Raw genomic sequence first — 13,731 nt, forward strand, 5'->3', positions numbered from 1 at the left:
TACCTGCATACTCTGGTTGTACTCCGGCCCCGTAGCCATAACCTGTGAGGACATTTGATTCCATACTTTAAACCACCAAACAATGACAGACCTAGATTAGATAAACAGTTTTCCTGGTCAAGATCTTCTATAGCCCTGATTGAGATTTGTTTTAATACAATAACAACATTTACATCCATACAGCATTGTAATATTACAAAACACTTTATGAGAATATTTGAAATCAAAAATGAAAAGAAGATTTTGGGGTGTTGTACCGTTGGCCGGCGCCCCTCCAAACGATGGGTTACCATAGTGACCAGCCCCAGGGTACGCCCCTTGCCCGAACCCTGAGTCACAAACACACCCTCAGTCACATAACCAACACCAGCCTCACTTGATTCATGTTACACCATCACTAACCTAGCTTCACTTGTCTCATGTTACCCCAACACTAAACTAGCTTCACTTGATTTATCTTATACTACACAGTGAATGGGTTTGGTTTGTAATAAAATTGACAAACGGATAAGACCACAGCTCACCTGGCTGTTGTTGACCGTAGGGAGAACCAAAACCTGAGGAAGTGAGGGGGAGATGGGGAGAAAGAGATCCTCATGCATTTAAAAATAAATCTTGTTTTTGCCATTAGTTATGGATTCATAAATCTTTTAAGATCTCTAAAAGGGCGTGTTCATGAAGTGGCCTGGGGTATGCTGTAATATGATTTGCTATCTGATCAGAGGCTTCCAAGGCTTGGTCAATCCAATGATGTACAAGCTCTACATGCATGTATATACATTTGTGTACCTGCTCCGTGTCCTGGTACATTGTATCCACCTCCTTTTCCAGCACCATAACCTGTTGAAGTTACATTACATTAACCTTCTTAACGTCTTATACATATTAAATACTAGAACACACACTGTCACCAGATCATTCTCATGTAGAAAACGCATGTGTGGGTTGTTAGTCTTTGGAGAGCAGGTGTGTCTACCTGGTTTGGATGCTTTAGCCCCTCCTCCATTAGGATAAGCCCCTCCTCCATTAGGATAAGCGCCTCCTCCATTAGGATAAGTGCCTCCTCCATTAGGATAAGCCCCTCCTCCATTAGGGTAAGGCCCTGCAGTGCGACCTGTCCAATCAGAACACCTCCATCATCAGCAGGTTATCTAGCATCAGTGGCCTCTATGGGTTAAGCTATGTAGGTGCAAGATTTAAATATAGATTCAAATAGATTACCGTTTGGTTTGCCTCCAAATTTGTTCAGGAAAGCAGCTCCTGCGCCATAACCTTTTTAGCCCAAACCAAAAGTTAAGACATGCAATATATGGATATAAACTAATACAGGAACTAAAAGCAGTCGCTATGTTTTGTACTCCAGAGGATGATTGTGAAGGCTTCACACTGGTGGTTTGTAAACATCTTTAGTACTAAAGGATTGTGGATAATGTAGTCTTCAGTGTGGTTGTCTCACCTTTCTGGTTGGTACCAGAGGGCCCCAGTTCTGCTCCATAATCTGAAACGACAAGCGCTAAAAGTTCAACTAGCAACCCTTGTGTTCTGAAGCCGTCTCTGATGCGTTGTATTTAGCCTGGTTGCCTTACTAGCTCTCCTGGGAGTTAGAAGTAAGTAAAAAAGTAAATAATAAACTGTCTACCAGGTCTGGGGATCTTCATCCACTGGCCCCCTGCTGTGGCAAGTCCACAGTCTGAAAGACGTGTTCAAATGTTCAGCCAACATACACATCTTCAGGTTTATCTTCATGTAGTGAGTGATTGGCGACATCATGGATATCAATGATTTGGTAGCCGTGTGATGGATGTGGCGAGAGAGGTTTGTTATGGTTAGAGGTTCCAGGCATCACCTGGTTTGGCAGCTTTAGACCCCTCCACACTGATGGAAGCCCCGGCACTCTTCTCTGAGGGTCACAAAGATAGACAGGGCCAGGGGTCAGAGGTCAAACACCATCGAGTCACATCTTCTCGGGTCATAGCTAGGAAGGTGGTCCTACAGGTGTGATCTCAGAAATCAGATCCATGCTCGGGGAGTCAGACAGGACAGCACACACCACTGTTAGTGCAGAGAAATACACCAACGCAGTGATTAAAACTTCACAAACCAAGGGGGCGAGGGCTATTACAGAGGTCAGAGTGATCAGCAGGTGAATGATGCTGAAATAAACATCTAAAACATCCGACGCAACAGCATGCAAGTGGATACAGCTGTGACAAGCCTGAGGTTCGAACAGCTTGGATTCACTCTGTTAAACACGGTCGTTTAACTGCACTAAGATCTGACAGTTATTTAACAAAACTGCGTCAATATTGTGATTATATATAATTCTATGTATTAACTACAGTAGTAGTAGAGTAACTACACACTAGTTTACACTTGTTTGCCCAGTGTACTTGGATCTATAGGATCTGTACGAAAACAATAGAGAACTTCAGCAGCATAGACTACATGACTGCCAAGAACTGTTGAGGAACTATATAAGAAACAAATCATCTGCTCAGAGTGAATCCTTGCAAGTAAACGTTATCTCACAGATGTAACAGACACATAAGAGTGCTAACAGACAGCAACTCGTGGTGAAAAACACAGCAGGTCTGAACCCGAGACGAGAACCCAGCATGGCTCCAGCATGCACCACATACGGACAACGTGCAAAGACAAACACACGTGCAACAACGCACACGGACCAGGTTTGCTAGCGATCTCAACCAGAGAGCCCTCGCCGGGTGTCGGTAGCTGGTGCTGGATGACCGCCCTCTCTGGCACCAACTCCTGGCCGATGTCCCCTTTAGTGGTCGCCACGGTTTCGGGTAGCGGTGCGAGACCGTCGACCCCCTCAGGGGCCAGCAGGCCGGTGAGCTCGGGCCCAGGGAGGAGTGCCGTCACTGGGGCGTTCTGCTCGGGCAGTTCGCTGCCCGTCAAATACCCTGGGGGGTCCAAACGCAGGTCAATCCCCCAAGTCCTCAACACTGTTGACTCACTAGGTAAGAGCTGGAGGGTGCATGCTTCAAAATCAGAAGTCCGGATCCTTCAGCAGGAGAGAACTCGCACATTAGTGGATACAAGTCAGTTTGGGAGGGATTTCACCACATTTTCCGGAGCGTTTCATTGGGTGACATGCAGATGGACTCATGCCGGTTCTACGACCGCATGCAGCATCACTGGTCCAGATGGAGAACATGCACCAGAACGCCCAGAGCCAGACCAGAGCCCACTGGAGGCGTTGTTGATATAAATGGCCGCTAGGGGCCCGTTCCCCTGACAGAGGCCCCAGGATTGCTTGTAGAAAGTGGTCATACCGTTTAACAACACAGCATACTTGAGCCAATCATTTTGAATAAAGGCTGTTTTGGAATTGTAATTTGGAAGTCCAAAAAAGATTTGGGTCACTATCATTAAAGTAATTAAACATTTACTGAAATTAAACCTCATCTACCCTTCGTGTCATAATTGTGAGTGTCAAAAAATGGAGTATCATTCAAACCCATCTCAGGTGTTACTGAGGGTTAAGTCCCATGACTTCACAAAACACAACATGCCTGGTTGATTAGTTCTCAATCCATGCTAAGGAACAGTTGGTTTGTTTTCTATTATGGGTTCCCTCATGTCACAACGTGTTTATGATCTTTGTTACACTATAGGGCTGATGTCAAATGACACGGCAAAGCATGCATGTTTGACAAGTCTTCAGGGGTCTTTTAATGGAAACAATTATTTGATGATGCATGAGAAAGAGTTGCCGGTGTTTGGTTTTGGTTAGGGATTTTGATTGATGAAGAACATGACAGAAGAAGTCTGGATTTAAAAACGCTATGGCAATCTATGTTGTGACGTCATTACGCGACACACAATTTTGCGGGACCTGGGGAAGTTTACCCATTTCAGGAGTGGACTGCGTTCCCTGAGGAACCTCAGGTCCAGACTCTGTTACTCCTGGCTGGGGGGTGGCCTCTAGCAGAACATCAGTCACACGCTCTTCAGGGTTCTGGGTCACGTTCTGGTCTTGGGTGGGTTCTGGTTCTGGTTCTGCTGGTTTGGGCTCTGGGGTAATGTCTGGTTCTGGTGAGGAGCTGTGTGACTGGAGCTGCGTTGGAGGCATCTCCTGGGGCTTCCCGTGCGTGTCCACTAGAGGGAACCCGCTCAGGGACTCATGGATGTGGTCTGGTGAGACTCCGCTCTCACCCTTGTTGTTAGATACCTTCTGCTGATCCGCACTCTGAGTTCCCGATTGGCCCTTCCCCGTTTGAACTCCCCTATCGTAGTCTGGGAATATAGCACACATAGCATCTACCACAACCTCTGAAGTACATAGATAGGTGGTTGCTGTGGATAAAGAGGTGGCTGCTAGGGATACTGGGATGGTCGCTACGGATACAGAGGTGGGTACTATAGATACAGAGGTGGGAGCTATAGATACAGAGGTGGGTACTATAGATACAGAGGTGGGAGCTATAGATACAGAGGTGGTTGCTATAGATACAGAGGTGGTTGCTATAGATACAGAGGTGATTGCTATAGATACAGAGGTGGTTGCTATAGATACAGAGGTGGTTGCTAAAGATACATAGGTGGTTGCTATAGATACAGAGGTGGTTGCTAAAATGACATAGGTGGTTGTTATGGATACAGAAGGGGTTGCTAAATTGACAGTTGGTTGCTACAGATACAGAGGGTTTTAGCTGACCACATGGATAGATGGGCAGTAAATATCAGCAGGATGAGCCAACTTTAGCAATGTTTCTCTGCGAATCACAGCGGGTCCACCAAGCCCTACGAACCACCAGTTATTCGCCAATCAGCTAACCCAAGCATCACGTGACCAGATTTACATCCCATCAAACACGGAACTACATTAGAGATGTAGAGATCCTCCACAACAGGGCGGTAGCGAGGATTTCTTTTAAGTTTATGTTTTCATTTGGTATTAAAGGACAACGATATGTGCTTACCACCGTTGACTCCTTTGACTGCAGAGCCAGGCCCGTCAGCTCCAGCGCTGGGCCCCAGAGCTGCAGCGCTCGGGGAGACGGCTCCAGCTTCAGGCGCGCCATATCCTGAGAGGAAACAGACCAGGAATGCTACCAAGGCTACGGTCCACGTCCTGATGACTTAACTGTAACCCCATTCAATGGAGGAAAATTGGGTCCCAATTATAGGGACTCACCCTTCTGCTTTGCGCCATATCCGTTCGCAGGACCCCCTGCTGCTTCTGCCGCGGCGGGGTCGTAACCTTGAGGATAAACGGAGCGTTTGATAGCAGGAAGATGCTGGTAACCACTGGTGACAGGAGTGTCATTTTACAGGCTTCCAACATGTCAATAGCTTTAGCATTAGTTAAACTGTTGGATTCAGCATAGGCAGAAGCTTTACCATTGGCTCTGAATGTAATATTAGCTGACAACAAATGAAGCTTTAGCATCTACGATGAGAGCCCCCCTTGTTATGTGTAAGACAGTCAAATCCAAGAGAATTTAGTTGAAATGTGTGCAGTCTGAAAAGTTAGTCAAGTGAGCAGTCCCAAGTTCTTTTACCATTTGGTTGGGCTCCGTATCCGTTTGGAACACCAGAATAAACTACAGGACACAGAAAAAACGGCCAATTCCATCCATTGACTCATCTTCCATTATTGTCATTCGTCTACCTCTCATCAGTGAGTATATGGTGGGTGCTACGCTCCAGGCTTACCTGCTTTATCTGCTGCCGGGCTGGGATTGCCACGTCCTGGGAGGAACCCAGCTAACACACCTTGAAACAGTATTAGCGTTAAAACAGCATTGACTAGCATTATAATAGCCTCAACCATGCCCCGTTCTAGCATCATATAAGCATTTACATAGCATCACACTAGCATTGTTATTCTGGTCTTCACCTTTGGCCTGGCCTTGGTTTCCCTTGGCAACACCGGCTCCAGCACCGTAACCTAGTGATGAGATGAAGGAACAGGAAGTACAATGTTGTTTTGTGACGACCAGAAACTAAATAACTCTTTATGGGCCTCGCTATAGTGTTGTATGCAGGTTGTGTATGACCAACAGGTTGCTGTAATACTTTGCATGTCTTTGTCATTTCTACAAACCGTTTCCTTTGGTTCCTTGTCCATTAGCCAAGCCAGCCTGTGCACCATAACCTGAAATACAAATGATTATGTTTACATGACTTAGGCTGCGCGCGTGCGTGCGTGCGAGTGTGTTTCAATTTGAGATCATATTTGTTAATCTACAAACCGTTTCCTTTGGTTCCTTGTCCATTAGCTGGTCCTGCTTGGGCACCATAACCTGAAATATAGATTATGAAATGGTTACGCGTGCGCGTGTGTGTATTGATGAGGTTGAGATCATATTTGTCAATCTACAAACCGTTTCCTTTGGTTCCTTGTCCATTAGCTGTTCCTGCTTGGGCACCATAACCTGAAATTATAGATTATGACATGGTTACATGGAGTGCGTGTGTTTATTTGAATTTGAGATCATATTTATTCATATACAAACCGTTTCCTTTGGTTCCTTGTCCATTAGTTGGTCCTGCATGCGCACCATAACCTGAAATTCATATTTGTGTTTTATTAATCTATTACAGGATGTATTCATATACAGATCTACATCTGTCTTGTTCCAACAGAACAACATTTGATCCCCAGAGGGAATAATCACATCAATGTATGACACAGTATCATGTTTTGACCAGAAGACTAGCTGTTAATAAACATAAGGCATCTGTTCAAAGGGTGTCATTAGGTCGTAAACTAGTAGTTACCGTTGAACCGGGCTCCATAGCCATTAGGCACAGCAGCAGCTGGCTGGTAGCCTGCAGTAGGTCAAGAGTATGGAACATTAGGTATTAAGAAAAGTAAACATCAAATATAGTAGGATACCATTTTTTTCATGATCATATTGATTATTTCAGCTGGAGGGAAACTTATTTACCGTTTGGTTTGGCACCTTGACCGTTCTGAGACCCATAACCAGCTGGAACAAACAGGAAAACAGCTTCATCACTATGTCATCAAGGAAACTATTGGCATTATGGCCATGGAAACTGCTACAGCCACATAGTAATACTTGGTAGTTCATGTGGTAGTGAATATGCGAGTTTATGTGGTGGTTAATAGGTAAGGTCAGATGATAGTTAATAGGTTAATTGGACAGCTCATGTGGTGGAATATATCGTTAGTTTAGTTTAGGTTCTCCACCTGGCTTTGGCCCCTTCATCCCTCCTGGGAGGAACCCAGCTCCTAGCGCTGAACCGGCCCTTTGGTATCCAGCAGTCTTTGCAGGACCTGGAGAAGCACAGCAAACACACAGGTCAGCCACTAGAACATACTATACAACTAGAACGCATGATTAAACAACTAGAACACTATCGAACACATTTAAAATAGAGAAACTGGAATATACTAAAGAACAATCACGAACTATACAATCCTATAGAATACCTTGGATAGATAGAAATAGAACACACATCATCCCATAGAAGATATAATAGTGTTAACCTGAGGGAATCCTTCACCGGTTGAGACTTACCTCTGCTGGGCTGAGCTCCATAACCGCCTAGAGAGACAAGGGATCACATGGTTAGACTGAGCATAGATTGTCCTCACATCAACATCTCACCTGACAAGACCCTCACCTGTCATGGGGTTCCCAGCCAGCTGGGGGCCCTGGTTGACACCGAGGCCCTGACCTGCTCCTATAACAGAAGACCAAGAGTCCACACTTGGTTCTACCTGGTAGTACACACCTGGTGGTTCAGCTACCAATACTTTGGGACGAATGCACTATTGTCAGATACCTCATATTGCAGTCATATACAAATGTTTCTATAAAGTCTCAAATAAACTCAATGTCATGGGTAGAGGAGGGATAAAGGGTGAGGCAGATGAGGTGAAGGAAGAGGAGGGGTGAGGAATACGAGGGTGAGGAAGAGGGCGTGTACCGTAGGTTGGTTGTCCGTTGCCCTTCGTTGGTTTACCGGTGGCTCCGAGGTGAGCTAGAAAACACAGAACGCAATCAAGAACCCAGCTCTGTACACGGTAATATATGTTCTGTCGGACGTCTGCATTTAAACAAACCGTTTCCTCCGTTAGCCTGTCCAGCATGGGCGCCATAACCTGAAACACACATTATTTAATGTTACCGATAATTTCACATGCAGGTTTTGGGAGATAAGTTAGTATTTCATGTTAAATTACTCAGGCTGACACCACCTCAGAAGAAAATGCTTTCACATAATTGATTCATTGCGCGCGTGCGAGATACATGTAACTTACCGTTGCCTTTGGCTGCTTTCCCATTAGCTTGACCTGCATGTGCACCATAACCTGCAATGTACATTGTGTTAAACATGGTGTGAACGTTCATGTGGGTGTGTCTGTATATTCATACATTCTAATATTAATTGATTCATGTACAAACCGTTTCCTTTCGTTCCCTGTCCATTAGCTGGTCCAGCGTGGGCCCCGTAACCTGAAACGTTTGGGTTAATACAGGTTTATATGTGTTACATTTACGTGTTTATATGAGTTACATTTACGTGTGCGTGCGTGCGTGCGTGCGTGCGTGCGTGCGTGTGCGTGGCCTTTACGAACCATTTCCTTTGGTTGACTGTCCGTTGCCTTGTCCTGCCTGAGCGCCATAACCTGAAATGTATATAATTATTAACATATATGTATCAGTTTTATAGGCAATTTATTACATAGATGAATGTTTACTGCATGGTAATATACCGTTTCCTTTGGTTGCCTGTCCGTAGCCTTGTCCTGCCTGAGCACCATTACCTGGAACATAGATTGACGTTAAATGACATGCATGCAATGCAATAACATGTTACCTATGAATTGAACACGCATGTATTAATACCATTTCCTTTGTTTGCTTGTCCGTTGGCTTGTCCTGCCTGAGCACCATAACCTGAAATAGAGGCTCATGTTAAATTACATGCATCAAAGGCAATAACATGGTATCTTAACTGTAACACGCATGTTATATATTAATGTAATACACATTTATTAATACCGTTTCCTTTGGTTGCTTGTCCGTTGCCTTGTCCTGCCTGAGCACCATAACCTAAAATATAATTTAATGTTAACAAACATGTATGCATGGCAATAACATGTTACAGATGAATTTAACACGTATGTTTTATATTCATGTGACAAGCATATATGTAATATACCGTGCCCCTTGTTTGCTTGTCCATTGCCTTGTCCTGCGTGTGCACCATAACCTGAAATATCGATTCATGTTAATTGACATGCATGTAAGGCAGTACCATGTTATATATTAAGGTAACACCCATGTATGTGATATACCGGTTCCTTTGGTTGCTTGTCCATTATTTGTTCCTGCGTGTGCACCATAACCTGAAATATAGATTCATGTTAAATTGCATGCATACATGTAGTATGTTTTAGGTACATGTATTTAACATGCATGTATATTTAATGTTATATACCGTTTCCTTTGGTTCCCTGTCCATTATTCGGTCCTGGGTGAACACCGTAACCTGAAATATAGGTTCATGTTAAATGACATGCAAGCATTGCGATAACATGTTATATACATTTAACACGCATATATATTAATGTAATAAGCATGTATGTAATACCGTTTCCTTTGGTTGCTTGTCCATTATTTGGTCCAGCGTGTGCACCGTATCCTGAAATATAGATTCATGTTCAATTACATGTATGCATGGCAATAACATGTTATATACATTTAACACGCATGTTAAATATTGATGTAACACGTATGTATGTAATACCGTTTCCTTTAGCTGCTTGTCCATTATTTGGTCCAGCGTGTGCACCGTATCCTGAAATATAGATTCATGTTCAATTACATGTATGCATGGCAATAACATGTTATATATATTTAAAACGCATGTTAAATATTAATATAACACGCGTGTTATAAATTAATGCAACACGTATATATTAATACCGTTTCCTTTGTTTGCTTGTCCATTATTTGGTCCAGCGTGTGCACCATAACCTGAAACATAGATTGATGTTCAATTACATGTATGCATGGCAATAACATGTAATATACATTTAACACGCATGTTAAATATTAATGTAACACGCATGTTATAAATTAATTTAACACGGATGTATTAATACCGTTTCCTTTGTTTGCTTGTCCGTTGCCTTGTCCTGCCTGAGCACCATAACCTGAAATATAGATTGATGTTAAATAACATGCATGCATGCATGTATCGAGGTAACATATGAGTGTATATATTTAACATGCAGGTATGTAAATAAATAATACCATTTCCTTTGGTTACTTGTCCATTATTTGGTCTGGCATGAGCACTGTAACCTGAAATATAGGCTCATGTTCATTGACATGCATACATTTATCAAAGTATCGTATAGGTATATGTATTTAACATGCTTGTATGCATATCAAAGGTAATATAGCATTTCCTTTGTTTGCCTGTGCATTATATTATATATTATTACATTATATTAATGTAACACGCATGTTATGTATGAATGTAGCATGCATGTATGTAATACCGTTTCCTTTGGTTGCTTGTCCATTATTTGTTCCTGCGTGTGCACCATAACCTGAAATATAGGTTTGTGTTAAATTACATGCATGCATGGCAATAACATGTTGTATGTGAATGTAACACACATGTATTAATACCGTTTCCTTTGGTTGCTTGTCCATTATTTGGTCCAGCGTGTACACCATAACCTGAAATATAGATTTATGTTCAATTACATGCATGCATGTATCGTGTTATGTATGCATTTGACATGCATGTATGCATATTAAAGTCATATACCATTTCCTTTAGTTGCCTGTCCGTTGCCTTGTCCTGCCTGAGCACCATAACCTGAAATATACTCTCATGTTAAAATACACACATTCATGTATCAAAGTAACTTGTTTTATGAGTACATGAATTTAACATGCGTGTATGTATATCAAATGTAATATACCGTTTCCTTTGGTTGCTTGTCCATTATTTGGTCCTGCGTGTGCAGCGTAACCTGAAATAAAGGTTTGCGTTAAATGACAAACATGTACCGAAGTATGTTATAGGTATATGTATTGAACATGTATGTATGTATATTATACCATTTCCTTTGTTTGCTTGTCCATTATTTTGTCCTGCTTGCGCAGCGTAACCTGAAAAAAGGTTTGTGTTAAATCGCATGCATGCATGTATCAAAGTTTATTGTGAGTTTGCATTTAACATGCATGCATGTATATTAAATGTAATATACCGTTTCCTTTGGTTCCCTGTCCGTTCGCCTGTCCTGCGTGAGCACCGTAACCTGAAACATAAACTTATATTAAACATGGTGTAGCACACATGCATGGATGAACGTACTGAACATATATGTAACCTGTATGTTACGTTGCATGTCAAATGTCTTCATGAACGTTGCATGTAATCTACAAACAGCTCATCTTGGTTCCCAGTGCGTTAGGCTTATTTTTTTATTTTTTTTCATCTACATTCATTTATAATATAAAATTATCCTGTTACCGTTTCCGTTCATGGCCTGTCTGCTTGAAGGTCCAAATTGAGCCCCATATCCTGAAAACATTCCAACGTTAAACAGTGTGTGTGTGTGTGTGTGTGTGTGTGTGTGTGTGTGTGTGTGTGTGTGTGTGTGTGTGTGTGTGTGTGTGTGTGTGTGTGTGTGTGTGTGTGTGTGTGAGAGAGATTATGTATTTAACAAACCGTTTCCTTTAGTTCCCTGTCCATATGGTTTTCCTGCATGGGCACCATTACCTGAAATATATCGATATTTTAACCTAACTTATATCCACATAGATAGAACATATGTCTGCTATATGTGAATGTTCTGCAAACATTAATGCACTGTTTAATTTGGATTACTGTTGTCCTGATGCCTTCTATTAAGAGTTATTAACGAGTCCACCCACCATTAGACTGGGGACGAGCGAAGGCAGCGCCACCTACAGGCCGGACACAGATCATATTGTATCAAAAGACATTTCATGTAGATAGAGTTGATCCTTTGTGTTGATTATGTTTGTACCATAGACATAGTGAATCAAGATGATATATTGCGTTAAATAATAACTGATATGATCAATGGCAATTCACCAACCTGCCCCTTTGATTGGCTCCCTTCCCTGTCCGTTCTGAGCCCCTGAAGGCCCGCCCACACCTGGAAGCACATTAATATTACATATAGTTTACATTTAAAGATCAACTACAAATCTGACCACATTCTCTCCTCACCTGTGTCCACACTGAGGGCAACCCTGATCAACGCATTATTTGTGTGTGATTAATTGAATTAGTCAAAACTGACTGAGTTTGACTTTGAAACTACACATGTTTGAAACGTTTATTTCACCTTTAGAAGGCATCAACATCCTTCCGATGCCGCGGCCATTTTGAACTTCCATTCCTAAAATGAAGGAGAGGGGCAGGATGAGAAGGAGTATAGCAGGCACAGGTGTATGATCTGGTGCGACGCGGTCTGGACAGAATATATACGCCGGTAACAGGTCAGGACATACCATTTGTTGGAGCTCTTTGTCCGTTGGGTACTCCATAAGTAGAGCCATAACCTTGAACAAAGAACATGTTAGCTCTTAGCCTCCCTATCTGTTAATGTGACAGTATGTATTATTGTCATAATCCTGTTGTATTAACATGTAGCAAAACGTATTGACAGCCAACAGTTTGTTGTATTGAAATGTAATGTTGTATTGTATTGACATGTGACAGTTTGTTTTCATATGAGCTGATTTACCCGCAGCGTATCCGTTGGGAACCCCACCAGCAGGTCCATATCCTAAGAAAATACGGAATACCGTTTACCGGGTAACTTTATGGCAGACTTTAATATGAAATAAGTTAGTTAAGTAATAGTCAAGTTTACCTGAATGGGAAAGAGGCTTGTTAAGGTAAGTGATAGTTAAGGTAAGTCAAGTGATCTTTTAACCAAGTTAAGTTATGGTTCATTTAATAGTTCAGCTGAATGGGGAGGCTGTTCGAAGCGCCCCTCACAGTCACATGCCAGGTTTAGCCGCCTTAGATCACCATGGAAACGCAGATATGCGCTGTATTTTCACGAGATCACACGAACTCCTGGGGAAAACGGAAAAAGAGGCTACCTCTCTTAAGAGACGCAGATCCAGCGTTGCTACGGTAACGGGCCACCGGGCAAACCTGACATGATTGTTTGAAATTTGGCAGACACACACCAGTCCATCTCTCTCTTCATCTCCATCGCTCTCCCTGCCTCCAACTCTTCCCATCACCGTTGCTTATACTCATAGGCTGATCTGAATTTAAATGTTTACTTTATGACCTGCCAAGTTACTTAAAAATATAAAGAAAAAATACGAAAAGCCATTTTTGCTAATATTTTTAAACCATTGGTTCAAGTCTTAATTTTCTTTTTAGCCAAATCCTGCTGTGGAGGCCTAAACTCTTCATCCTTCAGTTGTAAGAACTAAGCGGCTACGAGCTAACTCCGGGAACAACGTCGCCAAACGTGGAGGTCGTCTCACCTCTCATCTGCACCTCCTGCAGGAACAGCAGGAACACCGCCGTTCGCATCACCTGGCCCGTCGCCCGGGAAACCCCCCGATACAACCCCATCGCCTTGAATACGCTGCAGCACAAGCCCAGCCGGAGACACGGGATAGGAGACAGAGAGGACAGTAGGAGGGTGCCTAGGATCCTAGGGGCCTCATATACCCTCCGTCTCTCGCAGGAACCCCCCCCTTC

General features: G+C 42.9%; 1 protein-coding gene and 2 long non-coding RNA genes across 3 annotated transcripts; all 3 read right to left on the reverse strand.

Moving 5' to 3' along the window:
* Positions 1–2: 2 nt before the first annotated feature.
* LOC130371222 (uncharacterized) lies at positions 3–7,658 on the reverse strand. The gene is made up of 20 exons (XM_056576926.1): positions 7,624–7,658; positions 7,518–7,544; positions 7,187–7,273; positions 6,921–6,962; positions 6,751–6,801; positions 6,486–6,536; positions 6,074–6,124; positions 5,867–5,917; positions 5,683–5,742; positions 5,529–5,570; positions 5,162–5,227; positions 4,947–5,051; positions 2,685–2,924; positions 1,847–1,900; positions 1,640–1,690; positions 1,457–1,498; positions 1,222–1,272; positions 977–1,114; positions 258–840; positions 3–42 (listed from the first exon to the last, which is right to left on the reverse strand). The coding sequence occupies exons 1-19, from the start codon at positions 7,628–7,630 to the stop codon at positions 740–742; spliced, it is 1,317 nt and encodes a 438-aa protein (XP_056432901.1). The 5' UTR covers positions 7,631–7,658; the 3' UTR covers positions 3–42; positions 258–739.
* Positions 7,659–9,186: 1,528 nt separating this feature from the next.
* Positions 9,187–9,498, reverse strand: LOC130371233 (uncharacterized). Its single transcript, XR_008893162.1, has 3 exons — positions 9,448–9,498; positions 9,305–9,355; positions 9,187–9,219 (listed from the first exon to the last, which is right to left on the reverse strand). It is a non-coding gene; the product is annotated as an uncharacterized LOC130371233 (long non-coding RNA).
* A 2,598-nt stretch (positions 9,499–12,096) lies between these two features.
* Positions 12,097–12,559, reverse strand: LOC130371232 (uncharacterized). The gene is made up of 3 exons (XR_008893161.1): positions 12,513–12,559; positions 12,347–12,400; positions 12,097–12,154 (listed from the first exon to the last, which is right to left on the reverse strand). It is a non-coding gene; the product is annotated as an uncharacterized LOC130371232 (long non-coding RNA).
* Between the last annotated feature and the right edge of the window lie 1,172 nt (positions 12,560–13,731).

Source organism: Gadus chalcogrammus, chromosome 18 (assembly GCF_026213295.1).
Source record: "Gadus chalcogrammus isolate NIFS_2021 chromosome 18, NIFS_Gcha_1.0, whole genome shotgun sequence".
Taxonomy (NCBI): Eukaryota; Metazoa; Chordata; class Actinopteri; order Gadiformes; family Gadidae; genus Gadus; species Gadus chalcogrammus.

Bases quoted from the DNA above. Each gene is read 5' to 3' on its own strand.
- LOC130371222 (XM_056576926.1), bottom strand. The intron at 6,125-6,485 runs GTTTGTATATGA...TTTGTATTTCAG, and splicing joins ACAAGGAACCAAAGGAAACG to GTTATGGTGCACAGGCTGGC. The intron at 1,499-1,639 runs GTAGACAGTTTA...TTGTCGTTTCAG, and splicing joins GATGAAGATCCCCAGACCTG to ATTATGGAGCAGAACTGGGG.